Source organism: Zingiber officinale, chromosome 4B (genome assembly GCF_018446385.1).
Source record: "Zingiber officinale cultivar Zhangliang chromosome 4B, Zo_v1.1, whole genome shotgun sequence".
NCBI classification, from domain to species: domain Eukaryota; kingdom Viridiplantae; phylum Streptophyta; class Magnoliopsida; order Zingiberales; family Zingiberaceae; genus Zingiber; species Zingiber officinale.
In genome coordinates, this window is record NC_055993.1 from 117,661,775 (window position 1) to 117,684,538 (window position 22,764).

Genomic DNA, 22,764 nt, shown 5'->3' on the forward strand with positions numbered 1-22,764 from the left:
TGCGAGGCATGATGTACCAACAGTCAAGGTTGACCGGATGTTGGTTAGGAGGTTTGGGACTTGGTTTTGGGCAAAAACCAAGTCTGGATCGATCCGTGGATCGATCCAGTGGATCGATCGGTGGATCGATCCGATTCTTCCAATCGAGCCGTGTCGGATCGATCCGTGGATCGATCAGAGGTCCCGATCGATCGGCCGATCGATCGGAGCGATTGCTGCGAGCAGCGGCTGGATCGATCCGTGGATCGATCCAGCGCTTAACAGAGGTGCTCCGGATCGATCCGTGGATCGATCCAGCCTCCCGATCGATTCGGAACATTCGAATCGATCGGGATCCGACCGTTGCGTCGGGTTTAAAGCCGCAGGCGAGCGTGGTCTTCGGCATCTCTTCACGAGCTCTTCTCAGATTCATTCCAGCTCCTCCACAGCTCTCTACAAGCACGTGATCGCCAGTTCTTGAAGGTTCTTGGAGGCTTTCCAAGTCAAGAGGCGGATCTATTGCAAGAGGAAGAAGTTAGGGTTAGGGTTTTTACTGCACATCTTGTAAGCTTTTGCTTAACTTGTATTTCCCTTTCTTCTTCTTGTATTGAGAGTGTTGTAGGGCTTCTCCGCCTTTGGTAGTTACCATAAAGGAGTGTTATTCATAGTGGAGGGTGTGTGCGTTGGTGTGGATCCTTGGATTAGTCACCTCTTGTGAGGTGGATACCAAGTAAAATCCTAGTGTTAGCGTTTTGTGTTTGTTTCTGTATTTTCCGCTGCACATCCAAGAAGAAACAAGCAACGCCAAGCAACGAAGCGCACCGAGCGAACGCGACGAGCTATTCACCCCCCCCTCTAGCTACTTTTGGTCCTAACAAGTGGTATCAGAGCGAGGCCGCTCTTCACCGGAATCATCGCCGGAAGGGTCAAGCATATCAAGAAAAGCTAGAGGGTGAAGAAGTTGGAGCAAATTCTTCAAGTTCAAGATTTTATCAAGCTCAACTTCAAGATGCAATTCCAAGATGGACTTGGATTTGACACAAGGGTGGCTCCACCATACACTTCTACAAGTTTTGATTCTTGGAGATCAAGAATCGAAAACTTTCTTATGATGGAGATAGAGCAATGGTTTGCTCTAATGGAAGGCTTCAAAGCTCCAACGAACTCCAAGGGCAAGCTTCTAAAGAAAAGCAGATGGAGCTCGGAGCAAATTCAAAGGGGCGAGGCAAATGACAAAGTGACCAAGCTTTTGGTCAACTTATTGCCTAGCCACATCTTGGCTCAAGTTGGAGAATTCGAAGATGCCAAGGAGCTTTGGAGCAAATTGGCCAAGCTTCATGAAGAGATCCCCTCCACTGTACGAGATCAAGAAGAATCCAGAGAGGGAGACTCTTTGGAGCAAGACCAAGAGGAGGATTCCGAGGTTGAGAGATGCTCAACCTCCGAAGAAGAGGAAATCCAAGAAGCTTCATCCTCAAGGGAATGCAACGAAGGGAACAAGGAGGGAGCATATTCCTTGTTTCATATTCAAGATGATGAAGCCTCCACCTCTAGGATTGAGGGGGAGCAATCCTTGGTGACACCGGATCAAGAAGAAGGAGAAGCCTCTACATCCGGGTCAAGAGAAGAAGAGGAGGAAGAAGCTTCTACCTCCACAAGTCAAGAAAAATCAAATGGAGGAGAATCAAGGTCCGATCAAGAGGAAGCTTCTACCTCCGGATCCAAAGAAAAAGATGCCACCCCTACAAGCAAAGGTATAAATATTTCAATTAATAACAAAAATCATATTATATGCTTTGAATGTAGGGAACATGGGCACTACAAGAGCAAGTGCCCTAAATTAGCCAAGAAGAAGGGCCAAGTGGCACAAAAGGGCAAGGTGAAGCCCAAGGAGACCATCCCCAACACAAAGAAGAGCAAGGAGCATATTATATGCTTCTCTTGCAATCAAAAGGGGCATTATCGTAGTCAATGCCCCAAGGGGAAGAAGAAAGTCAAGGCTCAAGGAGGCACTAGTCAAGGGGGAGCCTCCAAGGTAAAAAGGAAGGTAACTTTCATTGAGCCTATTCCTTTGCAAAATGGTAAAAAGCATGATAGTTCAAATTTTTATCATTTTAATGCAATTTACCATAAGAATAGAAAGCATGAGGGCTTTAAGGAAAAGCATGTGGCCCTACATGCTAAGACTATCACTCCTAGGGTTAGGAATGTAGGTAAAAGTCTAGGCAATAACTCTAAGGATTTTAGATACAAGCCTAAAAACCAACATGCTCATGGACTTAATGAAAAACCAAATTCTAAGGATTTAATGATAGAAAATCAAGTCTTGAGATCAAGACTTGATAAAATGGAAAAGACCCTAAAAAGGATGGAAAATATCCTAAAAGGGCAAAATGAGCAAAACCTAGGGCTAGGAAAGTCAAAGCCATCAAATAGTCATAGAGGTTTGGGATACAAACCAAAGGCTAAGAAGGATGTGCCTAGTTATCATAGGGTTCCATATAGTTATGGAACAAACCCTAGGTTTAATGGTCAAGTCAAGAATACTAGGGAAGTCATCCCTAAGAGTATTTTTGCAACCAAAGTGACTAAGACTTCTAAGAAGTCTAAGAAAGTCACTAACAAGGTCACAAGGGAGGCTATCCCTAGGGTTGACCTAGAAAATGTGACCAAGGCTTCTAAGAAGCCCAACAAGGTCACTAGGAAGGTATCTAGGGAAGTTATCCCTAGTGAGTACCTAGAGCATCCAAGGAGCACCAATAGGTGTTGGGTTCCTAGGAGCATCTTCTCTACCCCATAAATGGGTTAGAGAGTGTCAACTCCAATTAGAAGGGTAGTTAACCCAACTTTGAGGAAATTGACACTCAAGGAGCATTTTCAAGGTTTTTGTTAACTTTTGAAAATGAAATGGAACTATTATTTACTCCTTGAAAGAGTAAAATATGCCTAGTGGTGAAAATTTGATTTTAATCTTAAAAGGCACATATTGGGAAATTCATAAGAGCTACCAAGTTGGGATTTTGGTATGTTCTTAGGAAATTTAAGGCAATCCGGGCCTTAACTTTAAAGTGCTACTCTTGTGGAAAAATGAAATATGCCAACATCTGAGGAATATGTTTAATTTCAATTGGCATAAATTAATCAAGGGAATTAGAAATGCCAATTTAGGTTTTGGCGTTTTCTTGACGCACTTAAGGGCAATCTAGGTTTAAGTTGTAAGTTTAGCTAAGGTTTTAAGGATACTTAGATAGCTAATCTAGGTATATTTTATTTATGCTAAATCTTGCCATGATTGTTTGCCCATCATATGCCATGACATCATGTCTACTTTTGCATTCATGACTTATCATGAAAAATACAAAAATACCATGTCATGACATACATACATCATGTAGTTATAGGATATTTTCTTTTGAAAATTATTTCCTTTTGATGTATGCCATAACATTATCATGCATTTAGTTTAATTCCTTGTAATTAAGGACAAAAGGCATTTAACAACAATTATTAACAAGTGACATCCTTGGTGGATGTCTAGTATATATCTAAAATGCCTAGATAGATATGCATGATCCCTAGAATAGGGCAAAACCAAAATCTTACATTTCACAAGGACTATAAGATGACTTGTATGTGTTTTAGTGCACATTAGATACAAATGAGATGTTAGGAAGATGAACAAAACTCAAAATGTTGATTTAGTGCATTCTTTTGAGTTTTAGGTTCATCAAAACACATAGTTATGTGTTTTCCCATCATTGGGAAAGCTAATGTACAAGTCATGTGCACTATGCCCAAGGAACATGATGGGATATTGGTTTTGAAAATGTTTTTAAAATGTTTTTGGAAAACCTTGGTGAAGGCTATCTTTTGATAGTAATCACCATTGAATAGTTAGACACAAACTTGAAGAAAACACTAAAGTTTTTGCAAGTTTTCAAGTTTGTGTCAATCTTTGAAAATATGATGTATTTTCATAGAAAACTATTTTTCCTTGATAATATATGCCCTAAACATTGTCTACACGAAATTTCATAATTTTTGGATTTTTGTAGAATTTTCTAGGGGTTTCTGAAGTTGACTGAAATGGAATTTCAGCAACTATCAGAGCTCCGATCGATCCATGGATCGATTGGAGTGCCTGAATCGATCCATGGATCGATTCAGAAGGTAAATCTCGCGAGCAGTAGCTCGCTGGATCGATCAGCCGATCGATCCAGGTAGTCTGAATCGATCAGTGGATCGATTCAGAAAGGTTCAATCGATTGGAACCCAACTCCAATCGATCCAAGTTGCTGATTTTGGCTGGGAAAGCCTGATTTCAGCACTTTGAACCTATTTTAGTCTAGGTAACCATTCCAAACCCATAAAATACATTTGTATACAATAAAAAGGGTATTTTCGTGATGAAAACAAGGATGGAATGGTTAAGGAAGACTTCATTGAAGTTTAGGTTGAGGTTTGTTTCAAATTTTAAACATTTGAACCTCAAAACTTCAAAATCTGGGTTTCCTAAAAGTTTAGGGATTCCAAGTCATTGTTGGTGCAATGACAGAAGTTACCACCATGTCTTTAGGGGGAGGGACTCTTTAAAGACATGAAAAATTATTTTTCATGAACCTTGGAAGGTGGTTAACCTTCTGTTGTGAACTTGCTCAAGGTTGAGCATTTAAACTTGAAATGGGGATAAATGGGGAGTGGATATCCTCATCATTTCAAGTGGCAACTCAAGAGGTTGAAAATGCTCAAGGTTGGGTATTTGTCAACATTGAGGGAGAAGTTAAGGATAATGAAGGGTATGGGACCTTCAATATTGAGTTGATCACAATGAGTGAAATTGTGATCACGATGAGCAAATCTTCAGGGGGAGAGTCTTCAACAAATGGAGTTGTTGAAGTGTGCCCAAAATTGGAGCATAGGTTGATGTGTGTCCAAAGACGGGTTGATGTGGTTTATTAGTAGGAGGTTGATGTGTGCCAATAGGGGGAGAATGAAAGGAAGTAAGTTAGGTTTTCATTACCTAGAGGGAGTTTGCCCTCTTAGGGGGAGAATGAAAAGCTTAATTTATGGGTTCATTACCTAGTGGCATGAAGAAGGAGGCTATAGGATTAGCCTAACTTACATGTGGGATTGTAAGTGTTATTGTGGTATTGTCAAACATCAAAAAGGGGGAGATTGTTGGTGCAACATCCCTCAGGTCAAGGTTGACCTGGTTAACCAAGCTGAGTCTTGGTTTGGGTTTAGATGTTTGACAATAAGATATTGATCGAAGAAGAGTCAAGTAGGTCAAGGTTGACCGGATACTTAACTGGGAAGTCCTAACTGGCATGTTAGGCAGGTGAAAATCCTGGTGAGTGAAGCCAGGTGAAAGTCCTAGTGAGTGAAGCTAGGCAGAAGGAAATCCTGGTGAGTGAAGCCAGGTGAAAGTCCTAGTGAGTGAAGCTAGGCAGATGGAAAACCCTAGTGAGTGAAGCTAGGTGAAAGTCCTAGTGAGTGAAGCTAGGCAGATGGAAAACCCTAGTGAGTGAAGCTAGGTGAAAGTCCTGGTGAGTGAAGCCAGGCAAGGAAGGAAATCCAGATGGATCAAGAATGATCGGACATCTGGTGTTGGGAAGTCCAAGTAGGTCAAAGGATTGACTGGATACTTGGCAAGGAAGGAAGTCCAGATGGGTCAAGGTTGACCAGACATCTGGTGGAAGTCCAAGTAGGTCAATGGAGTGACCGGATACTTGGCACGACGAGTAAAAGTCCAAGTGGGTCAAAGGGATTGACCGGACACTTGGTGGGGAGTCCTGGCAGGTCAAGGGAGTGACCAAATGCGAGGCATGATGTACCAACAGGTCAAGGTTGACCGGATGTTGGTTAGGGAGGTTTGGGACTTGGTTTTGGGCAAAAACCAAGTGCTGGATCGATCAGTGGATCGATCCAGATTCTTCCCAGCGAACAGAAAGCTTCTGGATCGATCCGTGGATCGATCCAGAGGTCCCGATCGATCAGCCGATCGATCGGGACGATGCTGCTTCTCGCGATAAGCGCTGGATCGATCCGTGGATCGATCCAGGCGCGTTCCCTGAGCACAGAGGCGCTCTGGATCGATCCGTGGATCGATCCAAAGCCTCCCCGATCGATTCGGAACATTCGAATCGATCGGGATCCGACCGTTGCGTCGGGTTTAAAGCCGCAGGCGAGCGTGGTCTTCGGCATCGCTTCACGAGCTCTTCTCAGATTCATTCCAGCTCCTCCACAGCTCTCTACAAGCACGTGATCGCCAGTTCTTGAAGGTTCTTGGAGGCTTTCCAAGTCAAGAGGCGGATCTATTGCAAGAGGAAGAAGTTAGGGTTAGGGTTTTTACTGCACATCTTGTAAGCTTTAACTTGTATTTCCCTTTCTTCTTCTTGTATTGAGAGTGTTGTAGGGCTTCTCCGCCTTTGGTAGTTACCATAAAGGAGTGTTATTCATAGTGGAGGGTGTGTGCGTTGGTGTGGATCCTTGGATTAGTCACCTCTTGTGAGGTGGATACCAAGTAAAATCCTAGTGTTAGCGTTTTGTGTTTGTTTCTGTATTTTCCGCTGCACATCCAAGAAGAAACAAGCAACGCCAAGCAACGAAGCGCACCGAGCGAACGCAACGAGCTATTCACCCCCCCTCTAGCTACTTTTGGTCCTAACATCCCCGACAATCTCCGGCTAGAGCTTACTCCTTCTCGGTGGAGTACAACCTCTCACAAATCACTCTTCTTCTTTTACAAGATGGAGATTAAGAATAGGAAGAAGAGGATGACTTGGAAGCTTTGGGTAATGACTTAGGAGTTATTCAACAAGCTTGAATAACCTCCCTCATACCCCAAAGCTTCCCTTAAATAAGAGGAGAGAGTTGATCAACATATCAACTCATCTCGACACTAGTCGACTGGTGCTACCGTTGGAGGTAGCCAATGACTACTTCGCAGCACCAATGGTTTGCCAACGGTCATTTACCAGTCGACTGGTAGCTGCTGGCTGAGCGAATAGAATGCTTCTGTTCGCTCCCAGTCGACTGCACCAGTCGAATGCACCAGTTGACTGCACCAGTCGACTGGTCCATACACACTCACACTCATCCTCTCCGGAGTCGCCTTTGAAGCCCTCTTCCCTTGGCCTTCGTCCCTTAGATGCACCCGAGCCCGCGGCTCCTCTCCGTGCCATCCTTCACGTTGCCTTGAAGTCCGTTTCCCTCGGCTCCACTCCGTTGCTTCTTGTCCGGCGGTCCCTCGGATGTCTTCCACATCATCCTTCACCAACTCACGGATCCGAGCCCTAGGATGAGCTTCCCAAGCTTAGCTGCACCAAGCTCCTCATGTGTGTTCCACCAAGTCCTGCAAGACTCAAACACACATATCAAATACATATGAAAACTTAACTTAAACTCTTTGACGCACACATCAAAACCATGATGGTATAGATCAAACTTGGGTCGATTGCACCAACAGTTCAGTTCTCTAGACCTGTCTAGATTGCTCGCCTAGTCTATTTGATCTGCCAAGTCTTCTACCTAGTATCCAGTTCAACAGACTTACTAGGATTTTGTCTTACTTAGTATCCACTAGGACTTTTATCCTGCCTAGTATCCAGTCAACTTGACATATTAGGACTTTCCAATTTATTACCTGCATAATTAGTTAATCTAATTTTATCATAACAAAATTTAACTTTAAAATCTTTGCCAATATTAAAATTAAATTCAATTATCTAATACTTTTTCCATGAACACAATAGCACTGGATAAGAATATTTTATAAATGAGAAATATGGTGGGACAATGTTTTGACTTTTTAAAAATAATAATAAAAAGGCATACCCTTTAGATGATTCAAATAATTAGAGGCGTCATTTTAATTTTTACCCTATACTTTCGTTAGAAAGTCATTTAAAAAAAGGTCCAAATAACACGCTATTATATTTTTTTATTTTGAAATACTCTTATTCTTACGTTGTTGTAGTAGATTCAAAGTAACCACTACAACTTAGGACATCTGTAACGCGGCGTTAATGTCACATTATAACGACACTGTTCATTTAACACCGCGTTACAAATGCCAACTCTGCGTTCATCCGCTTGAACGCGTTCAAGGTCTTGAACACGTTCAAGCATGCATGGGGTGGGCCAGGGCTGGTCCACCCATGTGTATAATTTTTTTTAATTTTTTTTAAAAATGTAAATTATAATAAACATCTATTTTATTTAATAAATATATTAAAAAATTAATATTATTTTTGAAAAACTATAAAATTATATTTTTAAAAGTAAGATTAATAATAATAATAATTTAAATATTTTAAAATATATTTAAAATATATTTATTTAATATGATATAATTTTAAAATGATTGAGTGGATTGTGGGACCCATAAATAATAAGTGTGAATGTTAAAAGGAATGTGGGTGAAAGAATGAGGTTGTTATAATGAGTAAGTGGCAGTGGGCCCCATATTTTTTGATGAGGTGATGGGTGTCATAACGAGATAGTATTGCGGATGGCCTTACAACAACTACAACGTAGCTGATTTAAAATAATTATTTTTCTTTTAGTTTAACTTTGTAACAAATATTACATAAAAAATATTTTTATATAAAAAAATTCACTATCAACTTGGTTAATTTTGTTTAAACTTAATAAAAATTACTTCAAAATAGTTTAAAATATTTTAAACTTGATCAAAACTATTTTAATAGTTATTACACTATTGGAGTAACTATTCTAATTATTGAATAACTGCTACAAAATTATTGTAACTATTAATAGCTACAATGTTATATCAACTATTAAATAATTGCTACAAACGTCATTGTTAGGATCCTTCGTACGGAGGCTAGAGAGGGGGGGTGTGAATAGCCGACCCCAAATCGTCGTTTCTTTCTACAAAATGTGTTAGCGCAGCGAAAAATAAACACAGAAACGAAAGGGAAAGAAGACAAACCTCAAACAAACCGATGTAACGAGGTTCGGAGATAAACTCCTACTCCTCGGCGTGTCCGTAAGGTGGACGAAGCCTATCAATCCGTCGGTGGATGAGTCCCCGGAGAACCGGCTAATAAATGCTCCTTGTGGGTGGAGAAACCTCGCCACAATACTTGTAACAACAAGAAAGGAGTACAAGGAAAGCAAGAAGCAAATACAAATAACAATATGAATGCAACACTCCCTTGCCTTCTCTGTCGACCGGAGGCGATGAAGCAGCAACTTCACAACTCAACTACAGCAGCTGATCGACGACTGGAAGCTCACGCGAAGCTTTGGAAGCGAGCTCAACAAAGCTCAGAACCTCAGAGCACAGAAGCAGAAGCTTCAATCCAAGGAAGAAGAAGCAGAGCAAGAAGAGATTGACAACCCTGTAGCCCTCGACCTCTTTATATTACCTGTGCCTGCGAATAACCTGCAACGAAGACAGAAGACGCAGAACCTAGCCGTTGTTACTCACAACGGCTAGATCTAGACCGATCAGGCTTCACCCTGATCGGTCTGGGCCTTGCCTGATCGGTCGTGGGGACCGATCAGGCCCTGTGCTGATCGGTCCCGGCCGATCGATCGGTCATGGGGACCGATCAGGCCCCAGTCTGATCGGTCCCCGGACCGATCCCACCTCTCTGTACGAGAGGTGGCTGTGTCTCTGCTCAACTCTTCTGATCGGTCTCCAGACCGATCAGATGTCTTACAGAACCCTTCTGTTTGTTATCTGATCGGTCACCAGATCGATCAGATACACAAACGTATCGCTGGATCGGTCTGCAGACCGATCCAGAGCTTGGTTTTTGCCCAAACCAAGTCCCAAGTCTCCCAAACCAACATCCGGTCAACCTTGACCTGTTGGTACATCATGCTTAGCATCCGGTCACTCCCTTAACCTGCTAAGACTCCCCACCAAGTGTCCGGTCAATCCCTTTGACCCACTTGGACTTTTCTCTTCGTGTCAAGTATCCGGTCACTCCCTTGACCTTCTCAACACCAGATGTCCGATCACCTTTGATCCATCTGGATTTTCCCTTGCCCGGCTTCATTCACTAGGACTTCCCAACTGCCTGGCTTCACTCACCAGGTCTTTCACCTAGCTTCACTTACTAGGGTTTTCACCTGGCTTCACTCACCAGGATTTCCAATCTGCCCGGCTTCACTCACCAGGACTTTCCAACTGCTTGGCTTCACTCACCAGGACTTTCCCACTGCCTGGCTTCACTCACCAGGACTTTCACACTGCCTGATTTCACTCACCAGGACTTATCCGTCTGCCTGGCTTCACTCACCAGGACTTTCCACATCTGGTCCAGAGAGCGAGCTACCGAGCCCTCTCTGACCACAGTTCGGAGAACGAGCTACCGAGCCCTCTCCGACTTCCCATGTGCCAAGCTTCCATACTTGGACTTCTCCGTGCCAAGTCTCCATACTTGGACTTTTCCCGTGCCAAGCTCCCTGTTTGGACTTTTCACCATGCCAAACTCCCTGCTTGGACTTTTCTCTTCACGTCAAACATCGTCAAACATAACTCGTCAAACATCAAAACATAACTCGAGTCAAGTCAACTCGAGTCTGGTCAACCAGGTCAACTTTGACCTAAGGTTGCACCAACAGTCATAACAACTCTTGAGTAGTTACTATAATGTTATATAATAAGAGATCAAATCCTTTGTCCCAATAAATCTTATTCCCTTGTCCCATTTAGTTTTTTTTTCTTTGAATTTTTTTTTAAACTTTCGATTGTGCTAATGAGATTTTACCTTTAGGATTTAAAAGTTGGTTTATAATATTAATCACATAAAAATGTTCAAATAAAAAAAAATTTTCGTATGAAAAATAATACCTTAATAACCTTAAGTCGTATACTCATACATATAAAAAAAATTGATTTGAAAATTTGTATGTGATTAATATTATAACCAACCCCTAAGTGTTAAAGGTAACTTAAAAAATAAAAAACAATTGAATGGGACATGGGGACAAAGGTTTTTTTTTTTTGTCTGGGAAAGATGATCCGATCTCATAAAATAATAACAACCATCTAGTTTTATCTCATTAAGAGAGACCAACTATATGGATCCTCTTATACTATTGGGTTCTATCACCTGTTATATTACTATCTATATTTAAATAATTTTTATCTGATCTTATCTTATTATTGTTAATCAAGTTTTCATTGATCTTCCTCCTCATTTTAATGTGTATATTTGTTATAATTTTATATCACTTAATTAGAACATTTATTAGTCATTTAAGTACATATTTGTATCATTTTAAATGCGTCCCTCAAAATTTCAACTCAATAAATGCAATTTTGACTTTCTTTATAATCTTTTTGTTTTTTATCTTGTTAATCTTTGACTCCTTATATGCCCACATATCCACTTTAATAATCTCATTTATGCAACTCTAATTTTCTACCGGTCATAACATATTATTTAATTTCATACATATATAGTATGTTTAATTCCTTTTAACCCCATCTCAACTATACTATTTGTGTTTTTTTGTAAAACATCCTTCTCAACTTCTCTATCCTTTTATAAAAACAATCATAAATAAGTAAAACATTCAAGTATAAATAACTCGTCATCTTCTTTATTAACAATTTTTTACTGTATCTAATATTACTAAACTTAAAATTCATATCTTATATTAAAAACCTTTTACTTCTAATATTTTTCATCAAAATTCAAATTTAGTATTTACTTTTTCACATATTTCATCAAAAAATAATATCATGAAAATATTATAGTAATTATTAATAGTTACTATAATAAATAATTTTGATTAAGTTTTTATAGTTTTGACTGAGTATAAAGAATTTTTAATATAAAAAATACTTTATACATAGTATTGTATTTTAACTAAAACTAATCTAATATATTTAAAATTACTAAGTAATTAGTGTTATAATTATTTTTACATGGATCAAAATTACTTAAATATCATTAAAACTCTTCTAATTTAATCAAAATTAGTCCAATATAATTAAAATTGAGTTTTGATCTAGAGATATAAACATGATTTTAATATCTTTAACATACCATTATTGACAATTATCCTATTATAAAATCGTTTATTATTTTTGATAGTATTAAAATAATAATTAACTAAAAGAATTTAATTTGATGCCTATAAATTTTTTATTATTTTTTGATTTAGAGGTAAAATTTTAGGATTTTTCTTGCTCTATCGTTAGCTTTTAAATGAGTCATTCAATAACATTTATAAAAATATTTAATTAATCTTCATATATTTCAATAATTAAATGCTATATTATTTATATTATTCAATGTTAATCTAATCTCGCGTCGTCTTCTCTTCCCGTACCTCCCCCGAAACCCTAGCGGGATCATTCTCACTCCGTCGTGCAATGGCCGGAAGGGGTCGCCCTGCCCACATCCTTCCGCTCCACGACCCTCCTCCGCCTCTGCTGGCACGCGTCCCTCCGTCTGCTCCGCTCTTTCGAGCCGCCGAAGACGCCCTCGTCGCCCGTCGCCACGCCGTGATCTCCCTCGAGGAGCGGCTCGCGTCGCAGCTCAGGGAGATCCATATTCTCCTTAATGATAACGAGGAGCTCGCGGCCTCCCATGTCGCGCTGAAGCGGGACCTCGACGCGTCCCAACACGAGCTCCGCGTCGTCGCGGCCTCTGCTGCGGAGTCCAAGGCCAAGGCGGATGCCGAGGCCCGTGAAATATTCGAGCGCTCGTGCAAGGCGGAGTCGGAGGTGCGGTTGATCGAGAGGATGCGCGCCGATATGGCTCAGGTTCAGTCCGATGTCCGGACGTTCAGTGCTGAGAACGAAGAGCTCACCCAGAAGCTGCAATCGCTCAAGGGAGAGCTGGTTAGGGCTCGATCGGACCATAAAGAAGCCGCGACCACCGAAGCTGAGGTCGAGGTCATGCGCAAGGAAATCCAGAAGGGAAGGTCCGTTAATTCTGACAGCTTCATTTGTTTTCTCCAAGATATTACTGCAGCTAACTCAATTCCTTTACATGCAAATTGTTTTATTGTTTTAAACTAATTTAAACTTAATCAAATTGATTTAAAACTCTAAGCTGCCCCATTTACTGGATTGTAACTTGTAAGTGTTAACTTATGTGGTTGTTTTGCAAGTGCTAAATACGCCTGCATATACTTTTCTAAACCTTGTAAAAATATGACATACTTAATAGGAACATTTTCCTTCTTGGCCTATGAACTTCTCTATAAAAAATTCAAGGTATCAATAGAAATTCCTACTATTTTTTGAGACCAAACACAATGCAAAATTTGACATTGATCACAATCAATATTAACAATTTGTTCATCTATTACACTATTCATAGAGATAAAGTTGTTTGTCTATGTTATAAAGAGGCTTTTAAAAAGCATATGCAGGATGTATGTGGGTGACTATGAAGTATGTAGAGGCCTATGTGGCTGGCTTTCTAAATATATTTAGATTGATAATAATGTGTGTGTGTGTATATATATATATATATAAAATTAAAAAAAAAAATCTTCAAATCGGTCAATCTCTCTTAAAGCCTAGCCTATATCTAAATGTGTGAGGTCTTCAGAAGAGAACATGGAAAGTAAACTGTAAATAGCAATTCCATGAGAGATGGCCTCTACTATTCTCCTTGGTATAGTCAGCAAGCTGATAGGCTGCTTGAGAGATGCTGCTAGCCTCACTTCCTTGTGTCGGAGAGCAAGAAGATGAGACTTGCTTTTACAGAAGAGGAAGCGACAAGGGAGAACAGAGGTTTCCTTTGGAAGGGAAGCAATCACTCATAATGAGGAAGTTGTCGTGAGCAAGTAAAGTCGTAATCATTAATGGTTGATTGGTAAAATACCATATTGCTGTAATAAGTTTAGGTTATTTGATATGCAAGGATAATTATGCTTAAACAACAATTGATAAGATGATAACATTAGTAAGGCTAAGTCATAGTTGTAAAAAGCGGTCGCTTCACTCGCTTAAGCGCGAGGCGCAGCGAGGCGAAGGTGGCTCGCTTCTGTGAACTCGGAAGCGCAAGCCTTCCAAGAAGCGTGCGCTTCGTTGCGCGTCGCGGTGCTTCCCTGCGCGTCGCGAGACTTTCTCTACTTTCCTTTTTTTTTTTTTTTGATTTGTTTTGTTTATAAGTTTAAAGCCCTAAACAACCTCATTAATGTTCATCTGCTATTCTTCTTCAAATCGCTGCTGCCTCTTCGTCTTCCTCACGTCGCAATCGTCCCTTCCAGGTAAGCTTCGTCGTCTTTTCCTTGCTTTGTTTCTTCCTGTGAAAATTAAAAGCTTCTTCGGTGAAATCCTGCCGTCGGAAGCTTCTCCGGCGTCCGGCGATGCTTCCGGCGCCATCAGAGGCATCCGGCGAAGCTTCCAGCACCGCGGGACGATTCCAGCGGCACCAGCGGCAGCGACCCGCGATGCCTTCGGTGGCTCTGGACGCCTCCGGCGGCGCCGGAAGCATCGTCGGACTCCTCCGACGGCTCCGGCATCGTCGCCGGACGCCTCCGGCAGCGTCTTGCGACGGTTCCGGTGCCGCGACGGTGTCGCGGTCGGGCGTGAGCCCTGTAGCGCAGCGTCAATTTTTTTTTTTTTTGCATTTAATTAAATTAAAGAACTCCTCACTTAAATAGGGTATTTCGAATAGGTTTTATAAAGCCTAATTAAATTTTCCCAATAAAATATATAAAATTATATTTAAATAAAAAAAAACTAATAATTTTTATTACTTAATATAAATCAGATTTAAAAATTATTAAAAATATATTTAAAAGACTTGTGATTTTCAATAATCTACAACTTCATCAAAGAATATTTGTTTATGGTTATTTGGATTTTCAAAGACATTTTGAAAGATTTTTAATAAATATAAGAGTCCTATTGTTTATTACGCTTTTTTCCGTAAAGCCCGCGCTTCGCCTTGCGCTTTGCGCTTTAAGCCCCAAGACCCTTGAGCGCTTTTTTGCGCCTCGCGCTTTTGATAACTATGGGCTAAGTACTTGTATATTAATTATATTAGGTATATTATACATTTAATTAATTAATTAATTAATTAATATGTAGTAGATTTTTTTAGCTAGATTACTAATGCACAAGAAATTTAATATTAACTATTAAGAAATTTGATGATATAGATAATAACATAAAATTGATTAATAGTAGAATAATTAATAAATTATAATATTCTAAATAATGATATCATAAATATTTATAAATTATATTAATTATTATTTATTACTAGTATCATGAGTTCTATAATTGTTGATTTAATTATTATTTATTATAAATTATAACAAAAGTGATCAAATTATTTGCACAAGTAGTATTAGAAACAATAACAATACTAGTTATATTTAATCGTTAATGATTGATAGCATTCTAAAATATATCATACATACTAACTTGATAATATGTAATCTGATTATTTAAATATGATGCTTATTATTCAAACTAATTTGATATATGATACCAGATTGATATGTATCATACATATTAACCTGATAATATGATGTCAGATTACTGGTGATACTAATATCTCCATCTACTGCTACAAGTTACAAACTGGCAAATATAGTTGTTTAGGATTTCAAACCAATTTGGTTTAGTCTTAAATCTAATGGGTTCAAATGAACCAAATAAGGTTTTTTTTTTTTTAAACTGCATATGCAAACCACTTATGCCATATACAGTCCCTTTCAAAATTCATTTAGGTGGCAGCATACACAGTCCAAACTGAGGTTTTTAAAACCATGATTGTAAAATATATGTTTCCAGAAAATAATACTAGCATTTGACTTTTTGTCTCTTCTAGATTTTTTATTTGGCAGACTGATGTCTCAAATTCCTGCAAAGAAAATATGATGTGCTCATTGCCAGAAGATAAACTGTTTAATTCCTGTTGAATGAGCTGATGTTTTCAGGCTGTGTTGTTTGCTTGATATGGATCAAAATTTGAAATGGTACATAGTTTTTTTTTTATGATTTAGCAACCACATCAACTATTATAGGTTGATCAACAATATTAATCATCAGAACAGACAGATGGCAAGAAGCAATATAAAAAAAAAATAAAGGGCAGTCCGGTGCACAAAGCTCCCGTCATGCGGGGTCCAGGGGAAGGATCCATTGTACGCAGTTTTACCCTGCTTTTTGCAAGAGGCTGTTTCCAGGATTTGAATCCGTGACCTTTTAGTCACATGACAACGACTTTACCGTTGCGCCAAGGCTCCCCTTCATGGCAAGAAGCAACATATGGGCTATATAATACATGGAGAAAATCATTATAATTAGTCAAATATATCTTGGAGACTGAGACCAAGATCCCTTTGCGATGCCATAGTATAGCTTATTGTGCTACTACATTACTTGGGGCTAGGATTGTCTATTCATCCAAATTTGCTATCTTCATTTTTCACTTTTTCCTCCTTTCTGCCATTTTAGTTTATAGTAGGGCTAGGATTGTGCACTTGTCATAATTTGTTATTTTCCTTTGTTTTTTACTCCTTATAACATTTTTTTTTGTGAAATTTTGAAAAGGATATGCAACAGGTATGCAGCTGAATATCCATAATGCAAATGTGGTATCTGAGGTGCAAATATGAGTGTATATGCAATATTGTTTTTTTCAAATAACATCAATTATAGTAACAGTAATATATGATATCAGATTTGCTCAAGCAACTTACATAATAAGCTTCTTATTTGTTTATATAGCTAAATATGGCTTGTTTAAATCAATATAACTTGGACATTAAAGAACTTTAACAAACTAGTGATTGGTCTTGCCCACATAATACTTCACTGGTGCAATGCAATCCCTACTGCATAGGCTTATGTGGATGCATGGGAGGCTAACCCAATCAGACTTCAAGATAATGTTGAACAACTATAGCCAAATGCCATTTGAATATCTATCATTTTAAATTTAGATTTGCTGATTCTCTTATCTAGCTTTTGATTCTGCATAGGGCTGCAGTAGAGTTTGAGAAGAAGGCACATGCTGATAACCTTGAACAGAGTCAGATAATGGAGAACAATATGCTTTTAATGACTCGTGAAGTTGAAAAATTACGTGCTGAACTTGCAAACATAGAGAAGAGAGCACGAGCAGATGCAGCTGCAGCTAACTCAGGTACTTCTACATGATTAATCTTTTTCAGTAGACATTTTGCTTAAATTTCATATTCTTTCATCCATCAATATCTTTCTTCCATTTCTTCTACTCTTCTACTCGCTTCTAATTTCTTATGCTTGAAATTGGTCTTCACTTTGTACTAGTAAGTCAAATTGTAGGGACTTTAGCAGGTATTCATGGGATGTTTTTCAGGTCTTGGATATGCTGGAGCTTATGAAACTCCTCAGATTGCGTACCAAACAACTTCACATGCAGGAGAAACTCCTCAGATTGCGTACCAAACAACTTCATATGCAGGAGCTTATTCTTTCTATCAGGTTTATCTTTTCGTTTGCTTAACTTGTGTCAATGTAGATGTATATCATAATATTTATGTTTAACCTTATGATCTATAATATCTTTTGTTGTCAAAAGTTTGTATTTTCATCCTGTGAAATTGTAATCTAATTCTAATACCATATGATAGCCTTGGCAAGTTTATTTTGCAGTTGTCATTTATTACAATGTAAGACTAACATGTGTCATTTGTTGCTTAGCCAACGGCTGATGGCACCTCCCAGTTTGGATCTGCAGCTGCTCCTCTTAGTCAATATGGCATACAACAGATGCATGCTCACAGATAAATGCAAACTATGCTCGCAAAATCTTACCCAATGCGCTCAAGGTATTATTCTTATATCTACTTTCATTGCGCTAAGATGTGGCCTCACTTGCTGCTCGTTTGATTGCATAGGCTCGTTTTTCCCTAGTTTCTTAAATTCCAACTCAGTACAGCGCTGATTAAATCCAATATATCTATATAAACCAAAAATAAATTATTCTATGAATTGCTTGATCAAATGCAGAAGTTTCATTTATATCAATTGCTTAAGATTTGTAAATATGCATGTATGACTATATGTTGATACTTTATGTAATAAATTACTTAGATTCATATAAAAAATAGTTTTATGTAGGATCATGAATTGCTTAAGGCAATTAGTTTACTATGTTGAGTGTTTAAATTTTTTCTTATTTTAGAATTGTCTAAAATAAGGTTTGTATCGAATCATATTTGAATTGAAACAAATCATCCCAGTTTTGTTCACTTCTGATTCATATGTAAGAGCTGTTTTGTTTTTTGTGAACCGTTCTATGTGTGAATTGTATTATAAGATCCAAATTGTGAATCACATGATTGATTCTGACAACTATGGTCAATACAACATCCAATTCATGCATTTTGATAGATAAAATCTTTGTTAAATCTCGTCAGTCTATGTGATTGTGAGGTAATATGTTTGTATGTACACTATTACATTCACCAGCTGCATGCCTAAATGTAATTGCTAAAATCAATGTAGTTGTTATTTATTTATATATTTATTTATTTATCTATGTATTTGTTTAATGGTTTGCCATTGGTATGTCTCAGCTGCGACCCACCCCATTGCCTACAGCATACACTAAACATACTAAAAAATTCATTTGTCTTGGCTTTTTAACTAATGCTGCAAGCATCAGTTAAAAAGTTTGAAATTTTTACATTTAAAATTTTGTTTGGTCAGTTAGTGAGTTTAATATTATAAGTTTATTTATTCATTTTAAAAGTTTGATAAGCACTTTGTCGATGAACATGATACCCACATTTTCAAAACAACTTGCTATGACATGTTTGCATTTCACTTTTCTCAATTTGTTACGTTAATTGTGTCGGTATGTGGTTAATGATCGAGTGACATCCTTATTGTATCTTTTGTATTGCAGGACCATAGGCCATGATCGAGTTACTCATTTAAGTATTTTAAGGCTAATCAGCCAAGTTGGTTCCTTATGTGCAATCTGTATGCCTCCAAATTAGCAAATCTCGTTGTTTATTGTTAATTATCATTAATCTTAGTATTATTATTTTCCCCTTTGAACATGGAAACTTCATAATTGTATTTCAATGGTGGTAAACTTGCCGCTGATTAGCTGACATATTTTAGATACAAGAGCTCTCTCTGCTCGTGGAGTTGTGGTCATTCCAATTTGGAGCTCCTTTTCGTCCTAAACCTGAGGATGACAATGAGTTTGTTAATAATCGGTGAGTTTCATTTTAAATGGGTTACATTTTATCATTCATTTTCTAAATAAGTTTCTTGTTTATGATAATTTAAGAGTCGGTTAATTTGCTGTTATTCATTTGTCATAAAAAGAAATTTAAAAAACAATATATTGAGTCTATGAAAACTGACATTTGGGGTGCGGAAAATACTAGTAGAATTAAATTAAATGTCACTTTAAATCCAATTAATTATTTCGTCTAAGATTAGGGCGGTAAATGAATTTGATATTCGTAAACAAATTTAGTATTTTATTTGATAAAGTTTGTTTATATTTATTTAATCATAAAGGAATATATAAAATAAATAAGTTTGAATACTAGTGAGTTTGTTTTTGTTAACGTTCACGAATTTCATGAATAATATTTATGCATTCTTATTATGTCCGAAATCAGTTAAGATGATAAGTTAAGGATGTGGTTGTGTGATTAACGCAACGAAGATTCTATGTAGCTCTATAAGATAAAAAATATTAGTGTTGGGTCAGGAAGGGATTCTTGGCGTGATATCAAGAAATGAAAACTGTAACAGGTAGATGTAGAAGATGAAGTTGTGCATACCTTTCTCTGTAGTTAAAACTCTTCTTTTATAATTTCAATATGGTGTTCGTGCACGTGTCTCAAGGTGTAGAGACATTTTCCTAGGTGTCATAAGAAGAGACAGGTCAAAAAGTGTTTCTGACATCATACGTTAAGTAGCTATGTAATCTTTTGATGTGACAGCCTGGAAGCTTCTAATGTACAAATGTCTGTTGGACATGTCTTGTTGTCAACGACACAAACTCTCAAAAGACTATGATTAGATACTTGATGGGGTCATGCCCAGTTGATCGGGATCTGTTCGGCTGGGCTGCCTCCACTCGGTTGTGTCCTCAAGATTTGCGGACTTGTCATTCTCCTTGCTTCCTGACTGTCTGTGATTATCCTGCTCAGACCAGATGTAAAGCTTGGCCGGTGAGACCAGCTGCTGCTTATTTCTCTTTGCTATTGGAGAGCCATTTTACCCGGCCAGGAAAAAGCCCGACTTACTTGTCCATGTAACTATCACCATCCGTTCAGCCATAATCGGCCTGTTCGACCATAAATGGGCCGCTCTTCACTGCATGGTCCTCTCGGCGGACTAGGCTATCTCGCTTACCTTTATATTTCACGTCAGTCGGTCTTCCCTATTTTGACAAACCTTTGGTGGGACCCCATATTATTACCGGATCACAAGCCTCCCCCTCAAATTTGATCGAAGGAGATTGCAAATCTGACTAACTGGACCATTAGTATGCTCGTGAGCCTCTCTACCCGATCATGCGTCCTGCCACTCGGGGCCCCTATAGACTTTGCGGATGTCTTTCCAGGGTGTTTTAGTCGTTGTTCGGCTGCTGATGGTGAACACATTCGGTATTAAGTCATCATCTAGCTGTTGATGGCGAATACCTTAGGTTTTATAACCACTGTTTGACTACTGATAGCGAAGACATTCGATTTTATAGTCGTCGTTCGACTGCTGATAGCGAAGACATTCGATTTTATAGCCGTCATTCAGCTGCTGAAACGAAGACATTCAATTTTATAACCGCCATTCGGCTGCTGATAGCGAAGACATTCGGTATTAAGCTACCTTCTGGCTGTTGATGACGAACACATTCGATTTTATATCCGTCGTTCGACTGTTGATGGCGAAGACTTTCGATTTTAAAGCCGTTGTTCGATCGCTAAAGCGACGACACTTAGCCAATTTTTTGATTCACCATTGAGCTTTGCTCCCAACAATAGTGATTTTTAATTGCCCTTGATGTCATTTTAATTTCTCAAAAGCCTCTCAAATCTTCTTCCATTAATACTGAGCAGTGCTTAGCCATGCCTCATAATCATGCTCTCAGTTTTACCATTAATGCTTCCTGTAGAAGAATGTCACGTGATATGCTTGCATGCTGTCGCAGATGTGATGTGACAGGCGACGGTTTGGGAATGATGTGACTGTTGTCTTTTTTGAAATCAACGGTAGCGATAAACTCTTCTTTTCCAAAGCCCTTGATTGAACGACTGAGAACGGTCGTTCTCCACGTTTCTAAGCCACCAATTTTTTCCATTCCTTGCACCATTTTCCTTGCTCCCACCGTCAGCGATTTCTTCTGCAATAAGCTTCTCTGCCTTTCCTTCTTCGAATCTTTTGATCTTCTTCTCCCTCTGTTCTTCATGGCTGAGTCTCCTCATCCTCCTCTACCCATCCCTGGGCTTTGGTATACCTCCACAGCCTCCAAATTCAACGACAGTAAAATCGACCAAATGAAGCTTACCTATTGTTTCCCCACTGATTACCAACTTGCCATCCCTTCTGCTTATGACCGTTCTCATCTGTCGCATGATGACTTTCTCACCTTCTTTAAGGACTACTTTTACGCAGTTTTCGATTTTCCGTTCATCCTCCCTTCTTAGAAGTGCATAGATATTTTCCACATTCCTCTGAACCAACTAGTGCCCAACTCTTTTAGAAAAAATTAGATCCGCTACCTTAGCGACCCCTTAGTGCCAGCCACACGGATATGGAGGGAGGTAAATGCAGGTACACAGGCCATAGGTGCATGGTGGAGCAAACTCCAAGTTGTCAGTTCTTGAGAATCGACCCCTGACCATTACGCCAGAGGTGCTATGTACCCACCATCTGCGCTACACCCTGGAGTACTATTCCATTTGTACGGAATTTCCTTTAGGTTGCTGTGTGGGGTGGTCGCGCTATTCTGTCTGTGCAGAATTCCCTTAGTACCTTGCATGTTCCATTATTTTTATTACCCCAAGTTATCCGAGTCGGGTATTATTTTGTTTCAAGCCGGAGTGGGCGTTATCTTTTTAGATAAAATGTCGTCCTCCAATAAGCACTAGAGGAAGCATTATTTTTTTTGTTCACTTTCTCATCCTGCCCATCTTTCGACCGGTTGGTAGATGAAATTGATGAAGCCTCCTTTGCTTGGAAGATATCAAAGTCGACCGGACTACCTCCAAGCCGTCTCTAGTTTAGTCGGTCAGAAGTATCACATACACCGGCTATTATTAGAGGTTGTCTTATACGTGTTCGGATTAAGCCCGATCCGAACGCGACTTCCCCTTCCCTTAGGTATGCCCTTTTTCTTCCCACCATCTTTGAATCTAACTGATTTCTCTTCATTTTTTACAGCCCAAATCAAGTTAAGGGCACTGTTGAGCGGCAAAAGCAGACTCCTTGATGCAGAGATCAACGCCAAGGGCGTTGTTGAGTTGGAAAGTTGTGGTTTATTACCAGTCGAACATTCCGATGATCCGATCGGTGAAGTAGGGGGAAGCCACGCGGTGGTTAGTGAGGCAGGAGGAAGCTAGACGGACGGCGGCTAGCGATGCCACGGCCGCCACATGCGAACTCCCCCACGAGCGGCCGTCCATGGCGTCGATCATGGTGCCTTCAGAGTCGACCACCTTGAGTGAGCCATTAATCCAACGATACAAGAGGCACCGAGGGGAAGCTTCCTTCCGTTCGACTACTTTCGCCCTACAAACATCTGCACCTATCACCCCGCACTTGCACTTCGAGCGGGGCGAGACCTCATCTTCCACTATCCTGGA

At 39.3% G+C, this 22,764-nt stretch overlaps 1 protein-coding gene across 1 annotated transcript; it reads left to right on the forward strand.

The window, feature by feature from the left end:
• The first annotated feature begins 12,260 nt into the window (after positions 1-12,260).
• LOC121976181 (protein FLX-like 1) lies at positions 12,261-19,102 on the forward strand. The gene is made up of 5 exons (XM_042528230.1): positions 12,261-12,897; positions 16,927-17,090; positions 17,286-17,410; positions 17,630-17,757; positions 18,840-19,102. Exons 1-4 carry the CDS (start codon positions 12,344-12,346, stop codon positions 17,714-17,716), a joined length of 930 nt encoding a protein of 309 aa, XP_042384164.1. The 5' UTR covers positions 12,261-12,343; the 3' UTR covers positions 17,717-17,757; positions 18,840-19,102.
• The last annotated feature ends 3,662 nt before the right edge of the window (positions 19,103-22,764 follow it).